Genomic DNA, 13,336 nt, shown 5'->3' on the forward strand with positions numbered 1-13,336 from the left:
CAGCTGCTTAATTTTAGTGGTTTAGTGAAGGCGTGTCATTTTTTAACCTTGGGACAAGGGGAGTATTCAGAATGTTAAGACTACACAAGGGTTAAGTTAAAATGATTCAGACTGACACGTAGCATCAGCGACTGAGCAGTCAGTTGTATCGCTGCATTGCATAAAATCAATCAACTCTTTATATCGATATCTATATTCTCAATTGCATAGCGTTCAGACTCGTATCTCCCTCACTAACTTCAAGCGCCAGCTGTCAGAGCAGCTCACAGATCACTGCACCTGTACATAGCCCAGCTGTAAACATCCAACTACCTCATCTCCATACTGTTTTTTATTTATTTTTGGTTGTTTGCACACCAGTATTTCTACTTGCACATTCATCTTCTGCACATCTATCGCTCGTGTTTAAATTGCTAAATTGTAATTATTTCACCACTATGGCCTATTTATTGCCTTTCCTCCCTTATCTTACCTTATTTGCACACACTGTATATAGACTTTTCCCCCCATTATGTTATTGACTGTATGTTCGTTTATTCCATGTGTAACTCAGTTTGTCACATCTTGGCCAGGTGGCAGTTGTAAATGAGAACTTGTTCTCAACTAGCCTACCTGGTTAAATAAATAATATATATAAGCATTACTAATCAAGCACCACAAACAGATATCAATGCAGCACACAGATCATTATATTACAGTTATTAGAATATTACTTACGATTCTGTATTATCAGTGATGTAGTGATAAAAAAAGTTTGGTAATGGTTAAACTTAAGAGCGTAAAGCACCAAACAAAAACGTATGACATTTTTTTACACCTCGTTTGCGATTGTGAGGCCGGTTGGACGAACTGCCAAGTAATTTTAAAAAACATTATGGTTTTAAAATGAACATTAATTTATCTGGCAGCAGCCCTAGTGGACTTTCCCACAGTCAGCATGCCAATTGCACTCCCTGAAAACGTCAGACATCTGTAGCATTTTGTTGATTGACAAAACTGCACATTTTAGAGAGGCCTTTTATTATCCCCAGCACAAGGTGCACCTGTGTAATGAGCATGCTGTTTAATCAACCTTTTGATATGCCACAGATGTCAGGTGGGTGTATTATCTAGGCAAAGGAGAAACGCTCACTAACAGACGTACATTTATTTAGTTTATTATCATTAAAAAAAATTGTTGTGCGAATGTAACATTTCTGGGATATTTTAATTCAGCTCATGAAACCAACACTTTACATGTTGCGTTTATATTTTTGTTTAGTATACTTAAACCTGAACATTGACACAATCAACATTTCAACTAGGTTTAGATAAATTGCAGGCATAATGATTGCTGGCATAGTGAAATGAAAAAAAGACAATACACAGAACAGCTTCTTTATTCAATTACAACATACACACTTTAAAATATGATTTGGATGGTGCTTTTAGAATGTCATTTGTTCTTTAATTTAACATAGTGTCGATGTACCAGTATGTGTTCACCCAAAAAAAGTAATTGAGCTGCGTAGGACCTGTCATATACCAGCATTCTTTGCATAGGAGTGTAGTGTCCAATTGAAGGGCTTCATGGAGATTAAATAGATCTATATAGAATAGATATGCTTTCAGTAAACATCCATGGGATTCCATGTAGACTAGAGTAGGACTAGAGTAGGTCCAGGAAACAACTAGTCCTAAAACTGACATGAGGAGTGTGCAATGTATAGTCTTCTTCACTCAGGCACACAAGGGCACTTTGGCATTCTGATCAGTTCGGTCAGTCATAACGATACAAAGGAACATATTTCTAAAAGGGAAAACAGATCAAGAGCACCCAAATACATTTCTTCAATGATTTTTTATTGTTGTTTCTATAAACAGATAGTCCCATTAAACAGATTGATAGATTTTCATATTTGAACTGAAAATGTATAAAAGGTCACATGTTTCTTATCTTGTAGATAAACTACAAAAGTGCTTACAGAAAAGCAAAGATTTAGCTGAGCTCCAATGACTTGGCAGAGTGTCAGACTTCAGTCCCCTTGAAGGAGTAAAATCAATATATTATTTAGGATTTACTTTTTGGCCATTGCAACCCTTCCATATTCATAAGGAGGATGGGGCTGTATTTTAGTACAGCTTTGAGGAAGGTAAGTGGATCCTTGACCTTTGTCTAAGTACCACTTCCACCTGCAGCAATTTGGTAAGGGGTTGAAATAAGGGTTTAATCAGGGGTTAGCTGGTGAAAGTTTAGGGTTAGAGGTCAGTGGTGAGGACAGGTGTAACCCCGTGTATGAGCAGGGTAGGACCCAGATCCTTGGTGAGCAATTCCAGCTGGCGCAGGTAGGCCGTGTAGCGGCGCGTGTCAGCCGGGGGGCGGGGTAAATACAGGAAACGTACAGCCGGAGGGGGGTGGGCCTGCTCCAGGATCAACCTATTAACTGCCGACAGATACTCATCCGACAGCCTTGTGGCGTTGCTAGGGAAGCTATTCACATAGTCGTCATCTCCTTCCTCCTCCTCAAACAACCCCTTCTTTCCCAGCCCCTCCTCCTCTCTCCGTGATTGGTGGGAGGGCCTCCGCTTGCCCGCCTCACCCTGCCTCTGCCAATGTAGCGCCACCTGCTGGTCCCAGGGCACTGTGTACACGTTGGCTTTTATCCTCAGCTCCTTTAGCAGCTGGCCCAGCTTCCCTTCAGAGCCCCGCAGGCTCCGCCCTTCCTCCACACACAGAAAGAGGCGGAGTCTAGCATGGCGCCAGGCGCGGACCATGTTGAGGACGCAGGCCAGCTGGAGCAGGAAGAGGGAGCAGGTGTCTACGTAGCTGGAGCTGTCTGGTCTCAGCAGATTGACGGGCCACACGTCCACGTACAGAGCACCCTTCCCTGGGGACGAGATGGTCGAGGCCCGGTCGAACTGGTGGAAGTAGCGGGCTAGCGCTACATTCTTCATCATCTTCATGGCGTCTGCGATCACCGCCACGTATTCTTGGGGTCCCATGACTTTTCCGTTTTCTCCGTTGCCCTCCTCCTTGCCATCAATGGACGCGCGAAGGGCAGGAAAGTGGTAGGGCGGGCGTTCGTCCTCGGCGTCCTGAGTGGGGACGGTGGCATCTGCGAGGGCGGGGTCAGTGAGTTTGTCTTTGGGGGTGCAGTCATCATAGAAACCCAGGACCAAGGTGTTGGGCCTCATTCCACCTAGAGAGACAAAGGGATGGAAAGAGGGAGAGACGAGTCAATGGGTATGATAGTAAAAGAGGTGTATGAGTGACAGTTGGGCCAGTTACAGCTAATAGAGAACATGGTATCAGAGTAGTGAATATAATCATTGACCTAGGCCAGAGATGAAGAGTAGATGTTGGACTCCGTGCCGTACTGAGTCAGCCAAGGTGAGGTTGACAAATGCCTTGATGTTGAGGTGGTCCACCAGAGACAACCATGAGTCATAACGACACTGGAGAGGGTCAGACGGTAATGTGTCTGAGAAAGAGGGGGGGGACAAAGAGTGAGAGAGAATCAAAACATCAATATCTATGCAAACATTTTGGCCAGGGGCCATTATCTGCCAAGTGCTCTTAGAGAATAAGAGATGACCTGATGTATAGTGACCTGATTTGGCAGTGTGCCACAGAAGAACATAAGCTCCAGACAGAAGAGACACACGAGAGAGAAGCCCCACCCTCTTCAACATATATATAAACGAATTGGCGAGGGAACTAGTCTGCAGCACAAGGCCTCACCCTACTAGAATCTTAAGTCAAACGTCTAATATTTGCTGATAATCAGATGTTTCTGTCACCAACCAAGGAGGGCCTACAGCAGCACCTACAATCTTCTGCACAGATTTAGCCAGACCTGGGACCTGACATTAAATCTGAGTAAGACAAAAATAATGGTGTTCCAAAAAAGGTCAAGTCGCCAGGACCACAAATACAAATTCCATCTGGACACCGTTGCCCTAGAGCACACAAAAACCATACATACCTCAACATCAGTGCAACAGGTAACTTCCACAAATCTGTAAACGAGCTGAGAGACAAGGGCATTCTATGCCATCAAAAGGAACATAAATTCGACATACCAATTAGAATCTGCCAAAAAAATACCTGAATCAGTTTACTTTATGGTTGTGAGGTCTGGAGTCCGCTCACCAACCAATAATTCACAAAACGGGATAAACACCAAATTGAGACTCTGCATGCAGAATTCTGCAAAAATATCCTCCGTGTACAATGTAAAACACCAAATAATGCATGCAGAGCAGAATTAGGCAGATACCCAATAATGATCAAAATCCAGAAAAGACACGTTAAATTCTACAACCACCTAAAAGGTAGCGATTCCCGAACCTTCCATAACAAAGCCATCACCTACAGAGAGATGAACCTGGAGAAGAGACCCCGAAGCAAGCTGGTCCTGGGGCTCTGTTCACAAACACAGACAGACCCCACAGAGCCCTAGGACAGCACAGCAACACAATTAGACCCGACCAAATCATGAGAAAACAAAAAGAGAATTACTTGACACATTGGAAAGAATTTATAAAAATTTAAAAAATGCAAACTAGAATGCAAATTGGCCCTAAACAGAGAGTATGCAGTAGCAGAATACCTGACCACTGTGACTGACCCAAACTTAAGGAAAGCTTTGACTATGTACAGACTCAGTGAGCATAGCCTTGCTATTGAGAAAGGCCACAGTAGGCAGACCTAGCTCTCAAGAGAAGACAGGCTATGTGCACACTGCCCACAAAATGAGGTGGAAACTGAGCTACACTTCCTAACCTCCTGCCAAATGTATGACCATATGAAAGACACATTTCCCTCCGATTAATGAGATCCAAAGAATTCAAAAACAAACCCAATTTTGATAAACTTCCATATCTACATGACATTTGAAATGTCTACTCTTTTGGAACAATGCGAGTGTAATGTTTACTATACATTTTTATTGTTTATTATCTACAGTTGAGGTTGGAAGTTTACATACACTTAGGTTGGAGTCATTAAAACTAATTTTTCAAATTTCTTGTTAACAAACTATAGTTTTGGCAAGTCGGTTAGGACATCTACTTTGTGCATGACAAACCATTTTTCCAACAATTGGTTTACAGACAGATTATATCACTTATAATTCAGTGTATCAGAAGTTTACATACAATAAGTTGACTGTGCCTTTAAATGTCATGGCTTTAGAAGCTTCTGACAGGCTAATTGACATAATTTGAGTCAATTGGAGGTGTACCAATTGGATGTATTTCAAGGCCCACCTTCAAACTCAGTGCCTCTTTACTTGACATCATGGGAAAATCAAAATAAATCAGCTAAGACTTCAGAAAAAAAATTGTAGACCTCCACAAGTCTGGGTCATCCTTGGGAGCAATTTCCAAATGCCTGAAGGTACCACATTCATCTGTACAAACAATAGTACGCAAGTATAAACACCATGGGACCACGCAGCTGTCATAATGCTCAGCAAGGAGACCCGTTCAGTCTCCTAGAAATGAAAATACTTTGGTGCGAAAAGGGAAAATCAATCCCAGAACAACAGCAAAGGACCTTGTGAAGATGCTGGAGGAAACAGGTACAAAAGTATCTATATCCACAGTAAAACGAGTCCTATATCGACATAACCTGAGAGGCCGCTCAGCAAGGAAGAAGCCACTGCTCCAAAACCACCATTAAAAAGCCAGACTATGGTTTGCAACAGCACATGAGGACAAAGATCGTACTTTTTGGAGAAATGTCCTCTGGTCTGATGAAACAAACATATAACTGTTTGGCCATAATGACCATAGTTGTGTTTGGAGGAAAAAGGGGGAGGCTTGCAAGCCAAAGAACACCATCCCAACCGTGAAGTACAAGGCTGGCAGCATCATATTGTGGGGGTGTTTTGCTGCAGTTGGGACTGGTGCACCTCACAAAATAGATGGCATCATGAGTTAGGAAAATTATGTGGATATATTGAAGCAACATCTCAGGACATCAGTCAGGAAGTTAAAGCTTGGTCGCAAATGGATCTTCCAAATGGACAATGACCCAAGCATACTTACAAAGTTGTGGCAAAATGACTTAAGGACAACAAAGTCAAGGTATTGGAGTGGCCATCCCAAAGCCCTGGCCTCAATCCTATAGAAATTTTGTGGGCAAAACTGAAAAAGCGTGTGCGGACACCATATAGCAGGATAGCACCTAGCTCCCTAGCTCTCGCGAGCAAGGATCCTACAAACCCGACTCAGTTACGGGGGGCGGCAGCGTAGCCTAGTGGTTAGAGCGTTGGACTAGTAACCGGAAGGTTGCAAGGATCCTACAAACCCGACTCAGTTACGGGGGGCGGCAGCGTAGCCTAGTGGTTAGAGCGTTGGACTAGTAACCGGAAGGTTGCGAGTTCAAACCCCCGAGCTGACAATCTGTCGTTCTGCCCTTGAACAGGCAGTTAACCCACTGTTCCCAGGCCGTCATTGAAAATAAGAATGTGTTCTTAACTGACATGCCTGGTTAAATAAAGGTAAAATTTTAATTTTTTTTTAAAAAATACACCAGTTCTGTCAGGAGGAATGGGCCAGAAATATTGTGGGAAGCTTGTGGGAGGCTACCCAAAACATTAGACCCAAGTTAAAACATTTAAAGGCAATGCTACCAAATACTAATTGAGTGTATGTAAACTTCTGACCCATTGGGAATGTGATGAAAGAAATAAAAGCTAATCACTCTACTATTACTATTATTGTGACATTTCACATTCTTAAAATAAAGAGGGGGATTTTTACTAGGATTAAATGTCAGGAATTGTGAAAAACTGAGTTTAAATGTATTTGGCTAAGGTGTACGTAAACTTCCGACTTCAACTGTATTTCACTTGCTTTGGCAATGTTAACATACGTTCCCCATGCCAATAAAGCCCTTGAATTGAATTGAATTGAATTGAATTGAGAGACACAGAGGCTGGGCTTGTCAATACTGGAGGAGCTCGGTCACCACTGAAAGCCTTGTCAAGATAAAAAAAAAAAAAGTGACACTATACCAGAGAACCGTCTGATCACAGGACACCATATAGCACCACACACCTACACTACAGAGAACAGCCTGATCACAGGACACCATATAGCACCACACACCTACACTACAGAGAACAGCCTGATCACAGGACACCATATAGCACCACACACCTACACTACAGAGAACAGCCTGATCACAGGACACCATATAGCACCACACACCTACACTACAGAGAACAGCCTGATCACAGGACACCATATAGCACCACACACCTACACTACAGAGAACAGCCTGATCACAGGACACCATATAGCACCACACACCTACACTACAGAGAACAGCCTGATCACAGGACACCATATAGCACCACACACCTACACTACAGAGAACCGTCTGATCACAGGACACCATATAGCACCACACACCTACACTACAGAGAACAGCCTGATCACAGGACACCATATAGCACCACACACCTACACTACAGAGAACAGCCTGATCACAGGACACCATATAGCACCACACACCTACACTACAGAGAACAGCCTGATCACAGGACACCATATAGCACCACACACCTACACTACAGAGAACAGCCTGATCACAGGACACCATATAGCACCACACACCTACACTACAGAGAACAGCCTGATCACAGGACACCATATAGCACCACACACCTACACTACAGAGAACAGCCTGATCACAGGACACCATATAGCACCACACACCTACACTACAGAGAACAGTCTGATCACAGGACACCATATAGCACCACACACCTACACTACAGAGAACAGCCTGATCACAGGACACCATATAGCACCACACACCTACACTACAGAGAACAGCCTGATCACAGGACACCATATAGCACCACACACCTACACTACAGAGAACAGCCTGATCACAGGACACCATATAGCACCACACACCTACACTACAGAGAACAGCCTGATCACAGGACACCATATAGCACCACACACCTACACTACAGAGAACAGCCTGATCACAGGACACCATATAGCACCACACACCTACACTACAGAGAACAGCCTGATCACCAGAGACCATATAGCACCACACACCTACACTACAGAGAACAGCCTGATCACAGGACACCATATAGCACCACACACCTACACTAAAGAGAACAGCCTGATCACCAGAGACCATATAGCACCACACACCTACACTACAGAGAACAGCCTGATCACAGGACACCATATAGCACCACACACCTACACTACAGAGAACAGCCTGATCACAGGACACCATATAGCACCACACACCTACACTACAGAGAACAGCCTGATCACAGGACACCATATAGCACCACACACCTACACTACAGAGAACAGCCTGATCACCAGAGACCATAGAGAACCACACACCTACACTACAGAGAACAGCCTGATCACAGGACACCATATAGCACCACACACCTACACTACAGAGAACAGCCTGATCAAAGGACACCATACACCTACACTACAGAGAACAGCCTGATCACCAGAGACCATATAGCACCACACACCTACACTACAGAGAACAGTCTGATCACAGGACACCCTATAGCACTACACACCTACACTACAGAGAACAGCCTGATCACAGGACACCATATAGCACCACACACCTACAGTACAGAGAACAGCCTGATCACCAGAGACCATATAGCACCACACACCTACACAGAACAGCCTGATCACAGGACACCATATAGCACCACACACCTACACTACAGAGAACAGCCTGATCACAGGACACCATATAGCACCACACACCTACACTACAGAGAACAGCCTGATCACAGGACACCATATAGCACCACACACCTACACTAAAGAGAACAGCCTGATCACCAGAGACCATAGAGAACCACACACCTACACTACAGAGAACAGCCTGATCACAGGACACCATATAGCACCACACACCTACACTACAGAGAACAGCCTGATCAAAGGACACCATACACCTACACTACAGAGAACAGCCTGATCACCAGAGACCATATAGCACCACACACCTACACTACAGAGAACAGTCTGATCACAGGACACCCTATAGCACTACACACCTACACTACAGAGAACAGCCTGATCACAGGACACCATATAGCACCACACACCTACACTACAGAACAGCCTGAACACCAGAGACCATATAGCACCACACACCTACACTACTGAGAACATCCTGATCACAGGACACCATATAGCACCACACACCTACACTACAGAGAACAGTCTGATCACAGGACACCAAATAGCACCACACACCTACACTACAGAGAACAGCCTGATCACAGGACACCATATAGCACCACACACCTACACTACAGAGAACATCCTGATCACAGGACACCATATAGCACCACACACCTACACTACAGAGAACAGTCTGATCACAGGACACCATATAGCACCACACACCTACACTACAGAGAACAGCCTGATCACAGGACACCATATAGCACCACACACCTACACTACAGAGAACAGCCTGATCACAGGACACCATATAGAACCACATACCTACACTACAGAGAACTGCCTGATCACAGAACACCATATAGCACCACACCTACACAGAACAGCCTGATCACAGGACACCATATAGCACCACACACCTACACAGAACAGCCTGATCACAGGACAACATATAGCACCACAATCCTACACTACAGAGAACAGCCTGATCACAGGACACCATATAGCACCACACACCTACACAGAACAGCCTGATCACAGGACAACATATAGCACCACACACCTACACTACAGAGAACAGCCTGATCACAGGACACCATATAGCACCACACACCTACACTACAGAGAACAGCCTGATCACAGGACACCATATAGCACCACACACCTACACTACAGAGAACAGCCTGATCACAGGACACCATATAGCACCACACACCTACACTAAAGAGAACAGCCTGATCACCAGAGACCATAGAGAACCACACACCTACACTACAGAGAACAGCCTGATCAAAGGACACCATACACCTACACTACAGAGAACAGCCTGATCACCAGAGACCATATAGCACCACACACCTACACTACAGAGAACAGTCTGATCACAGGACACCCTATAGCACTACACACCTACAGTACAGAGAACAGCCTGATCACCAGAGACCATATAGCACCACACACCTACACAGAACAGCCTGATCACAGGACACCATATAGCACCACACACCTACACTACAGAGAACAGCCTGATCACAGGACACCATATAGCACCACACACCTACACTACAGAGAACAGCCTGATCACCAGAGACCATATAGCACCACACACCTACACTACAGAGAACAGCCTGATCACAGGACACCATATAGCACCACACACCTACACTACAGAGAACAGCCTGATCACAGGACACCATATAGCACCACACACCTACACTACAGAGAACAGCCTGATCACAGGATACCATATAGAACTACACACCTACACTACAGAGAACAGCCTGATCACCAGAGACCATATAGCACCACACACCTACACTACAGAGAACAGCCTGATCACAGGACACCATATAGCACCACACACCTACAGAGAACAGCCTGATCACAGGACACCATATAGCACCACACACCTACACTACAGAGAACAGTCTGATCACAGGACACCATATAGCACCACACACCTACACTACAGAGAACAGTCTGATCACAGGACACCATATAGCACCACACACCTACACTACAGAGAACAGCCTGAACACAGGACACCATATAGCACCACACACCTACACTACAGAGAACAGTCTGATCACAGGACACCATATAGCACCACACACCTACACTACAGAGAACAGTCTGAACACAGGACACCATATAGCACCACACACCTACACTACAGAGAACAGCCTGAACACAGGACACCATATAGCACCACACACCTACAGAGAACAGCCTGATCACAGGACACCATATAGCACCACACACCTACACTACAGAGAACAGTCTGATCACAGGACACCATATAGCACTACACACCTACACTACAGAGAACAGCCTGATCACCAGAGACCATATAGCACCACACACCTACACTACAGAGAACAGCCTGATCACAGGACACCATATAGCACCACACACCTACACTACAGAGAACAGTCTGATCACAGGACACCATATAGCACCACACACCTACACTACAGAGAACAGTCTGATCACAGGACACCATATAGCACCACACACCTACACTACAGAGAACAGTCTGATCACAGGACACCATATAGCACTACACACCTACACTACAGAGAACAGTCTGATCACAGGACACCATATAGCACTACACACCTACACTACAGAGAACAGTCTGATCACAGGACACCATATAGCACCACACACCTACACTACAGAGAACAGCCTGATCACAGGACACCATATAGCACCACACACCTACACTACAGAGAACAGTCTGATCACAGGACACCATATAGCACCACACACCTACACTACAGAGAACAGCCTGATCACAGGATACCATATAGCACCACACCTACACTACAGAGAACAGTCTGATCACAGGACACCATATAGCACCACACACCTACACTACAGAGAACAGTCTGATCACAGGACACCATATAGCACCACACACCTACACTACAGAGAACAGTCTGATCACAGGATACCATATAGCACCACACACCTACACTACAGAGAACAGTCTGATCACAGGACACCATATAGCACCACACCTACACTACATAACAGCCTGAACACCAGAGACCATATAGCACCACACACCTACACTACAGAGAACAGCCTGATCACCAGAGACCATATAGCACCACACACCTACACTACATAACAGCCTGAACACCAGAGACCATATAGCACCACACACCTACACTACAGAGAACAGTCTGATCACAGGACACCATATAGCACCACACCTACACTACAGAGAACAGCCTGATCACCAGAGACCATATAGCACCACACACCTACACTACAGAGAACAGCCTGATCACAGGACACCAAATAGCACCACACACCTACACTACAGAGAACAGCCTGATCACAGGACACCATATAGCACCAAACACCTACACAGAACAGCCTGATCACAGGACACCATATAGCACCACACACCTACACTACAGAGAACAGCCTGATCACAGGACACCATATAGCACCACACACCTACACTACAGAGAACAGGCTGAACACCAGAGACCATATAGAACCGCACACCTACACTACATAACAGCCTGAACACCAGAGACCATATAGCACCACACACCTACACTACAGAGAACAGCCTGATCTCACAGGACACCATATAGCACCACACACCTACACTAAAGAACAGCCTGAACACCAGAGACCATATAGCACCACACACCTACACTACGGAGAACAGCCTGATCACAGGACACCATATAGCACCACATACCTACACTACAGAGAACTGCCTGATCACAGAACACCATATAGCACCACACCTACACAGAACAGCCTGATCACAGGACAACATATAGCACCACAATCCTACACTACAGAGAACAGCCTGATCACAGGATACCATATAGCACCACACACCTACACAGAACAGCCTGATCACAGGACAACATATAGCACCACACACCTACACTACAGAGAACAGCCTGATCACAGGACACCATATAGCACCACACACCTACACAGAACAGCCTGATCACCAGAGACCATAGAGAACCACACACCTACACTACAGAGAACAGCCTGATCACAGGACACCATACACCTACACTACAGAGAACAGCCTGATCACCAGAGACTATATAGCACCACACACCTACACGACAGAGAACAGCCTGATCACAGAACACCATATAGCACCACACACCTACACTACAGAGAACAGTCTGATCACAGGACACCATATAGCACCACACACCTACACTACAGAACAGCCTGAACACCAGAGACCATATAGCACCACACCTACACTACAGAGAACAGCCTGATCACCAGAGACCATATAGCACCACACACCTACACTACAGAGAACAGCCTGATCACAGGACACCATATAGCACCACACACCTACACTACAGAGAACAGTCTGATCACAGGACACCATATAGCACCACACACCTACACTACAGAGAACAGCCTGATCACAGGACACCATATAGCACCACACACCTACACTACAGAGAACAGTCTGATCACAGGACACCATATAGAACTACACACCTACACTACAGAACAGCCTGAACACCAGAGACCATATAGCACCACACCTACACTACAGAGAACAGCCTGATCACCAGAGACCATATAGCACCACACCTACACTACAGAGAACAGCCTGATCACCAGAGACCAT

At 45.2% G+C, this 13,336-nt stretch overlaps 1 protein-coding gene across 1 annotated transcript in view; it reads right to left on the bottom strand.

Annotated features, from left to right (window-relative positions):
• Positions 1–1,363: 1,363 nt before the first annotated feature.
• LOC115119511 (solute carrier family 12 member 9-like) overlaps positions 1,364–13,336 on the bottom strand; it is a 59,394-nt gene continuing 47,421 nt past the window's right edge. Inside the window, exons 12-13 of the mRNA XM_065000475.1 lie at positions 3,315–3,461; positions 1,364–3,179 (exon numbers count right to left, since the gene is read on the bottom strand). Coding sequence (XP_064856547.1) covers positions 2,239–3,179; positions 3,315–3,461 — 1,088 coding nt within the window. The 3' untranslated portion in view covers positions 1,364–2,238. The remainder of the gene's footprint in view (positions 3,180–3,314; positions 3,462–13,336) is intronic.

This window comes from Oncorhynchus nerka, linkage group LG14, assembly GCF_034236695.1.
Source record: "Oncorhynchus nerka isolate Pitt River linkage group LG14, Oner_Uvic_2.0, whole genome shotgun sequence".
Taxonomy (NCBI): Eukaryota; Metazoa; Chordata; class Actinopteri; order Salmoniformes; family Salmonidae; genus Oncorhynchus; species Oncorhynchus nerka.